The sequence below is a fragment of the Anoplopoma fimbria genome, chromosome 2, assembly GCF_027596085.1.
Source record: "Anoplopoma fimbria isolate UVic2021 breed Golden Eagle Sablefish chromosome 2, Afim_UVic_2022, whole genome shotgun sequence".
Classification (NCBI taxonomy): domain Eukaryota; kingdom Metazoa; phylum Chordata; class Actinopteri; order Perciformes; family Anoplopomatidae; genus Anoplopoma; species Anoplopoma fimbria.
In genome coordinates this window covers 226521-235827 of record NC_072450.1, presented here as the reverse complement: position 1 = coordinate 235827, position 9307 = coordinate 226521, and the positions used below count along the sequence as shown (strand labels likewise).

The following is a 9307-nucleotide window of genomic DNA, read 5'->3' as shown; positions in this document are numbered from 1 at the left end:
ATGTGACGTATGATGATGAACATGTGACGTATGATGATGAACATGTAACGTATGATGATGATGATGAACATGTGACGTATGATGATGATGATGAACATGTAACGTATGATGATGATGATGATGAACATGTGACGTATGATGATGATGATGAACATGTAACGTATGATGATGATGAACCTGTGACGTATGATGATGATGATGAACCTGTGACGTATGATGATGATGAACATGTGATGTATGATGATGATGAACATGTGACGTATGATGATGATGAACATGTGATGTATGATGATGATGAACATGTGACGTATGATGATGATGAACATGTGATGTATGATGATGATGAACATGTGACGTATGATGATGAACATGTGATGTATGATGATGAACATGTGATGTATGATGATGATGATGAACATGTGACGTATGATGATGAACATGTAACGTATGATGATGATGATGATGAACATGTGACGTATGATGATGATGAACATGTAACGTATGATGATGAACATGTAACGTATGATGATGATGAACCTGTGACGTATGATGATGAACATGTAACGTATGATGATGATGAACATGTGATGTATGATGAACCTGTGACGTATGATGATGAACATGTGATGTATGATGATGATGAACATGTGATGTATGATGATGATGAACATGTGACGTATGATGATGAACATGTGATGTATAATGATGAACATGTGATGTATGATGATGATGATGTGACGGTTGTCCTGGGGGCGGAGCTAAACCTCACTAAGATGTAAAGCGAGACAGATCATCATCTTCATAACTATGAAGTGAATGTTGCACACAGAAACGTCTCCAGAACAGAGTCCATCATGGTTTCTCTACTAACCTTCATCTCTGATCTTCTGTCCTCCAGCGGTTTTCATGGAGGACCAAGGCTCCGTTTACTACATTTATCAATCAATGACACTTTGACTGAATTCAAACAAACTTTATTATCATTTCAGATTAAGTACATTTCTAAACTGTTAACAGAATATTCAGAAAGTTATTCTTCACTACTTCTTCTTCACTTCTTCTTCAATTATTGATTTATTATAAAATGGTTGTTAGCTGTGTCTCTAGATGTAGAAACAGAAAACACAGAGTGATTGAGGTCTGAACCTCAGCATGAAGTCCTCATGTAACGGGACTCTGAGAAGATAAACAGAAACACAGAGAGTTCATCCTCATGAAGATCTGACCATCAGGTCTGGTTCTGTGGAGGTCTGGTCCTTAGGGAGGTCAGGAGGATCTGTTGGTGGTTCTGTGGAAGTCTGGTCCGGAGGGGGGTCAGGAGGATCTGTCTAGTTCTGTGGAGGTCTGGTCCGGAGGGGGGTCAGGAGGATCTGTTTAGTTCTGTGGAGGTCTGGTCCTGATTGGGGTCATGAGGATCTGGACTCCCCCCTCTGTGGGTACTGGTCTCCCTCAGACCATCAGAAGGTGCTCTGTAGCAGACAGTGGCAGCCACAGCCGGCGGGACACTCGTCCTGGCGGCGGAACCAGTCCATCATGTGACCTGTGTGACCTCCGTGTCCACAGCTCAGACAGAAGTTAGAGGAGCCTCGGACCGCCACGTGACACACGGAGCACTGGAAGGTCAGACGCTTACAGACGGCACACTGAGTCCCACGAGCCTGACTGCGGCAGTGACAGCAGTACACCCCGAACTCTGGGAGACAATGCAGAGGGATTAACACGCACAGTATCACTGCTGAGTACTAATACTGATACTAACACCAACACTAATACTAACACTAATACCAACACTAATACCAATACTAATACTAATACTAACACTAACACTAATACCAACACTAATACTAACACTAATACCAACACTAATACCAATACTAATACTAACAATAACACTAACACTAATACCAACACTGATACCAATACTAATACTAACACTAATACCAATACTAACACTAACACTAATACCAACACTAATACCAATACTAATACCAACACTAATACCAATACTAATACTAACACTAATACCAACACTAATACCAATACTAATACTAATACCAATACTAATACTAACACTAACACTAATACCAACACTAATACCAATACTAATACCAACACTAATACCAATACTAATACTAACACTAATACCAACACTAATACCAATACTAATACTAATACCAACACTAATACCAACACTAATACTAATACCAACACTAATACTAACACTAATACCAACACTAATACTAACACTAATACCAATACTAATACTAATACCAACACTAATACTAACACTAATACCAACACTAATACTAACACTAATACCAATACCAATACTAATACTAACACTAACACTAATACCAACACTAATACCAACACTAATACTAACACTAATACCAACACTAATACTAACACTAATACCAATACTAATACTAATACTAATACCAACACTAATACCAATACTAATACTAACACTAATACTAACACCAACACTAATACCAACACTAATACTAACACTAATACCAATACCAATACTAATACTAACACCAACACTAATACTAACACTAATACCAATACTAATACCAACACTAATACCAATACTAATACTAACACCAACACTAATACTAACACTAATACCAACACTAATACTAACACTAATACCAATACCAATACTAATACTAATACTAACACCAACACTAATACTAACACTAATACTAATACTAACACTAATACCAATACTAATACCAACACTAATACTAACACTAATACCAATACTAATACTAATACTAACACCAACACTAATACTAACACTAATACCAATACTAATACCAACACTAATACCAATACTAATACTAACACTAATACTAACACCAACACTAATACTAACACTAACACTAATACCAACACTAATACTAACACTAATACCAATACCAATACTAATACTAATACTAACACCAACACTAATACTAACACTAATACCAATACTAATACTAACACTAATACCAATACTAACACCAACACTAATACTAACACTAATACCAATACCAATACTAATACTAACACTAACACTAACACTAATACCAACACTAATACTAACACTAATACCAATACTAATACTAACACTAATACCAACACTAATACTAACACTAATACCAACACTAATACTAACACTAATACCAATACTAATACTAATACTAACACTAATACCAACACTAATACCAATACTAATACTAACACTAATACTAACACCAACACTAATACTAACACCAACACTAATACCAACACTAATACTAACACTAATACCAATACTAATACTAATACTAACACCAACACTAATACTAACACTAATACCAATACTAATACTAACACTAACACCAACACTAATACTAACACTAATACCAACACTAATACTAACACTAATACTAACACCAACACTAATACTAACACTAATACCAACACTAATACCAATACTAATACCAACACTAATACCAATACTAATACTAACACTAATACTAACACTAACACTAATACTAACACTAATACCAACACTAATACTAACACTAATACCAATACTAATACTAACACTAATACCAACACTAATACCAACACTAATACCAACACTAATACTAACACTAATACCAATACTAATACTAACACTAATACTAACACTAATACCAACACTAATACCAACACTAATACTAACACTAATACTAACACCAACACTAATACCAACACTAATACTAACACTAATACTAACACCAACACTAATACCAACACTAATACCAATACTAATACTAACACCAACACTAATACCAACACTAATACCAATACTAATACTAATACTAACACTAATACCAACACTAACACTAATACTAATACCAACACTAATACTAACACCAACACTAACACTAACACTAATACTAACACTAATACTAACACCAACACTAACACTAATACTAACACTAATACCAACACTAATACTAACACCAACACCAACACTAACACTAATACTAATACTAACACTAATACCAACACTAATACTAACACTAATACTAACACTAACACCAACACTAATACTAACACTAACACCAACACTAATACCAACACTAACACTAACACCAACACTAATACTAACACCAACACTAATACTAACACTAATACTAATACCAACACTAATACCAACACTAATACTAACACTAACACCAACACTAATACTAACACTAATACTAACACTAACACCAACACTAATACTAACACCAACACTAATACTAACACTAATACTAACACCAACACTAATACTAACACTAATACTAACACTAATACCAACACTAATACTAACACTAATACCAACACTAATACTAATACCAACACTAATACTAATACCAACACTAATACTAACACTAATACTAACACCAACACTAATACTAACACTAATACCAACACTAATACTAACACTAACACTAATACCAACACTAATACTAACACTAATACCAACACTAATACTAATACCAACACTAACACCAACACTAATACTAACACTAATACCAACACCAACACTAATACTAATACCAACACTAATACTAACACTAATACCAACACTAATACTAATACCAACACTAATACCAACACTAATACCAATACACAACTAAAACTACACTATTATTCCTGTTTACATTAATAATACTACACTAATATTCATGTTTACAATAATTAATATTACACTTATATTCATGTTTAGGTGCAGCCCTGCATATTAACATAGGATGTCCTGCAACTAGGATTATAATAATAATAATAATAATAATAGTGATAATATTATTTATTAAGTGTGTGAACACAGTCTCCCTCGTTTCTTCTAGAAAAGAGCGAAGTTGTGATATTTGTTTAAATCCAAACAGCTGTTGATATCCAGCTGTTTCACAATGTTTACAGTGTTTCTACAAACTGAGGATCAGCTGCTTTGTTTTTTCTAACTGTTAACAGGAAACTGTTAACAGGAAACTACAAAATGTAAACAGTGAACTGCAAACAGGAAACTGTAAACAGGAAATTGTATGCTGTAAACTGTACACTGTGAACAGGAAACTGTAAACAGGAAACTAAACAGGAAACTGTAATATGTCAACAGGAAACAGGAAACTGTACACTGTAAACAGGACATTGTAAACAGGAAACAGGCCGCTTGTTGCAAAAGAAACAAGAGAAGCTGCAGCTTTTGAATGTTGATCTAGAATTAGAAAGTGTCTGTGATGAATGAAGTTCTGAACACTATTCAGTGTTTGACCTATAAATATATACTTAAGTATATATATATACATATATAAACACATGTATTCTCTGGTGTACTTCCTGTAGTAAGCAGCGTTAGAGTGACGTACCGATTCCTTTGTGTGGTTCAGGAGGACACGAGGCAAACTTGAGCACGTCGGCCCGTTTCTCCCTCAGACCCCACCGGTACAGGATTTCACCGTAACACTTCTTGAAGTCGTCAAACTGCAGCGTGTTGGCCGGGTCCAGCAGTCTGCAGAGACAGGAAATGACATCACAGTGACATCACAGACCAGACTCCCCAGTCCTCCCACCACCTCCTCCTCACAGCTAAGTCACCTCTTGTTCATGTCGTGCTGCTCTCGCTCACGTTCCCGCGGGTCGGTGTAACCCTGGTTTCCATGGCGATAGTCGTCAGGAGAGGACTCTCCCCAGGGGTTGGCGTGCTCCGAGTCTCTCCCTGCAACCAGAAGAGAGCATCCGGTTTAAAGCAGCGCTGTGGGCGTGGCCTATACATGGGCGTGGCTTGGACGTGGCCTATGCATGGGCGTGGCTTGGACATGGGTGTGTACAGGGCTTCTCACCTGCAGTCCAAGTGGTGACGGAGTCAGAGGTGCTGGAGCAGGAGCCCGAGGTGACGGAGCTGGACGTGTAGCTGGGCTGAGGAACAACACACGTTGTAACATCACTTCCTGTGGCTGCTTTCTGTTCATTATCGTGACGTAACTTTATTTAAACATTCTGTTTACTGACATTAATCTTATACATAAATACACCGTTCTGGTTTTATTTCTGAGGATAAACGGAGTTATTTAAAGTGAGTCTCTCGAAAGTTCTTCAGAATATTTGATGCGTTTGTGTCGTTTCTGGTAGTTTGGTTTTTAAACAACACGTAAACCAGACAAGGAGTTATGCTAGCAGTGTTTATGCTAAGCTAAAGTGATTCCAGTGAGGAGGACGTACGTATCGAGAGTGGTGGGGGGGGAAGACGGAGGAGCGGGCTGGGTGGTGTCCGTACAGAGAGAAGGAGTCTGGAGGCGGAGCCTGAGCTCTGAACACGCTGCACAGCATCGCCAGAGTCTGAACGTCACTCATGTGACTATAGTGATCCAAGCTGCACACACACACACACACACAGACACATAAACACACAAAATTCAATTGTGTCATTGGTATAATGTGATATTTTATAAATAATATATAAAACAATGAAACAGAATGTAATAAATGTTGACTTCTAATCCAACGAGCACCGAGCTGGTGATGTTTAAAAACTCTAAACATTCAAACGTGAGAGGGTAACTAGTAACTCCTAAAGGAAACAAACTCACAGAGTCTCCAGCAGGTGGCGTCCAAACGGGTGTCTGGCCCAGGGGGTCTCTGAGTCCGGGTCTGAGTCTGGACTCAGGTCCTGGCTGGTGGCTGCAGACGCCAGGGCCCAAACCTCCACACACATTAAATGTAACCATTTAGTACATAAGTATGTATTTATGTTCATAAGTATGTATTTATGTTCATAAGAGAACATGAAGACGTGTACATGTATGTGTAAACATGTACTTGTATGTGTAAACGTGTACTTGTATGTGTAAACGTGTACATGTTTAAACTTGTGTGTAAACGTGTACTTGTATGTGTAAACGTATACTTGTATGTGTAAATGTGTACTTGTATGTGTAAACGTGTACTTGTATGTGTAAACGTATACTTGTATGTGTAAACATGTACTTGTATGTGTAAACGTATACTTGTATGTGTAAATGTGTACTTGTATGTGTAAACGTGTACTTGTATGTGTAAATGTGTACATGTTTAAACTTGTATGTGTAAACGTGTACATGTTTAAACTTGTATGTGTAAACGTGTACTTGTATGTGTAAACGTGTACTTGTATGTGTAAACGTGTACATGTTTAAACTTGTATGTGTAAACGTGTACATGTTTAAACTTGTGTGTAAACGTGTACTTGTATGTGTAAACGTGTACTTGTATGTGTAAACGTTGTATGTGTAAACGTGTACTTGTATGTGTAAATGGGTACTTGTATGTTTAAACGTGTACTTGTATGTGTAAACGTGTAAACGTGTACTTGTATGTGTAAACGTATACTTGTATGTGTAAATGTGTACATGTTTAAACTTGTATGTGTAAACGTGTACTTGTATGTGTAAACGTGTACTTGTTTGAATGTGTAAACGTGTACTTGTTTAAACGTGTACTTGTATGTGTAAACGTGTACATGTGTGTAAACGTGTACTTGTATGTGTAAATGTGTACATGTTTAAACGTGTTCATGTTTAAACGTGTACTTGTATGTGTAAACGTGTACTTGTATGTGTAAACGTGTACTTGTATGTGTAAACATGTACTTGTATGTGTAAACGTGTACTTGTATGTGTAAACGTGTACATGTTTAAACTTGTGTGTAAACGTGTACTTGTATGTGTAAACGTGTACTTGTATGTGTAAATGTGTACATGTTTAAACTTGTATGTGTAAACATGTACATGTTTAAACTTGTATGTGTAAACGTACTTGTATGTGTAAACATGTACATGTATGTGTAAACGTGTACTTGTATGTGTAAATGTGTACATGTATGCGTAATCGTGTACTTGTATGTGTAAACGTATACTTGTATGTGTAAATGTGTACTTGTATGTGTAAACGTGTACTTGTATGTGTAAATGTGTACATGTATGTGTAAACGTACTTGTATGTGTAAACATGTACATGTATGTGTAAACGTGTACTTGTATGTGTAAACGTGTACTTGTATGTGTAAACGTGTACTTGTATGTGTAAACGTGTACTTGTTTGAATGTGTAAACGTGTACTTGTTTAAACGTGTACTTGTATGTGTAAACGTGTACTTGTATGTGTAAACGTGTACATGTGTGTAAACGTGTACTTGTTTAAACGTGTACTTGTATGTGTAAACGTACATGTGTGTAAACGTGTACTTGTTTAAACGTGTACTTGTATGTGTAAACGTGTACTTGTTTAAACGTGTACTTGTATGTGTAAACGTGTACATGTGTGTAAACGTGTACTTGTTTAAACGTGTACTTGTATGTGTAAACGTGTACTTGTTTAAACGTGTACTTGTATGTGTAAACGTGTACATATATGTGTAAACGTGTACTTGTTTAAATGTGTACTTGTTTAAACGTGTACTTGTATGTGTAAACGTGTACATATATGTGTAAACGTGTACTTGTTTAAACGTGTACTTGTATGTGTAAACGTGTACATATATGTGTAAATGTGTTCTTCACCGTTTCACTGTGAGGACAGAAAAGACTAATCAAAGGCGGAGTCGGTACCTTCGCCACGTCTCTGCGTCCGACTGTGAGCGACGCCGCGGCGTTCTTCTGACACGTTTCCTGGATATCGTTCATGTTCAGACTGAGGAACAGAAACATTGAATACGTCACATATAAACATGAATATGGTCTAAGTACCTCTGCACTGATGATGCAGTGTTTTATTTTGGAGGGCAGTGCGTCCTTCCTTAATTCAGAAATCTTGTCTTTAATAACAGTTTAATAACACAGAGTTGATCTTTAAGTGTTTCATATGGAATGTGTTGACCCTGGGGTTTGTGTTCCTGATGGGGAGGCTAACAGAACATTTAAGATGCTCCTCATAGTCCCTGACTTGATGTGATGGATTCTATTGGACCTGATGGTGTTTGTGTGTCTCACATGTAGATTTCTCCCAGAGCTTTGTGGACCGGCAGCAGACAGGAGATCTCCTGGATGATCACTTTACCCGCCAGTTTGATCGGACGGTTCCCGTAGTCCATCCCCTCTCGCTTCGTCTTGAACCGGCGGGATTTCTGAGATGGACAGAAGGACAGACAGACAGACAGACAGGCAGACAGACAGGCAGACAGACAGACGGGTGGGTGGAGGGAGACAGCAGGCCAAAGGGAGACAAAGCACCACCTGATTAAAAGTGGTCTGATGATGAATTACTGTAAGAGAGTCACACAGCGAGACGCAGACCGACGACATTCAGACTGTTCCTTGTATGAGGACGT

At 37.2% G+C, this 9307-nt stretch overlaps 1 protein-coding gene across 2 annotated transcripts in view; it reads right to left on the bottom strand.

The window, feature by feature from the left end:
• Positions 1–977: 977 nt before the first annotated feature.
• wdr59 (WD repeat domain 59) overlaps positions 978–9307 on the bottom strand; it is a 27308-nt gene continuing 18978 nt past the window's right edge. For both annotated transcript variants that reach the window (XM_054619496.1, XM_054619504.1), the window contains 8 exons: positions 8970–9103; positions 8589–8670; positions 6594–6706; positions 6226–6376; positions 5847–5922; positions 5602–5722; positions 5373–5515; positions 978–1693 (listed from right to left, as the gene is read on the bottom strand). In XM_054619496.1, the coding sequence (XP_054475471.1) occupies positions 1458–1693; positions 5373–5515; positions 5602–5722; positions 5847–5922; positions 6226–6376; positions 6594–6706; positions 8589–8670; positions 8970–9103 (1056 nt within the window). In that variant the 3' untranslated portion in view covers positions 978–1457. The remainder of the gene's footprint in view (positions 1694–5372; positions 5516–5601; positions 5723–5846; positions 5923–6225; positions 6377–6593; positions 6707–8588; positions 8671–8969; positions 9104–9307) is intronic.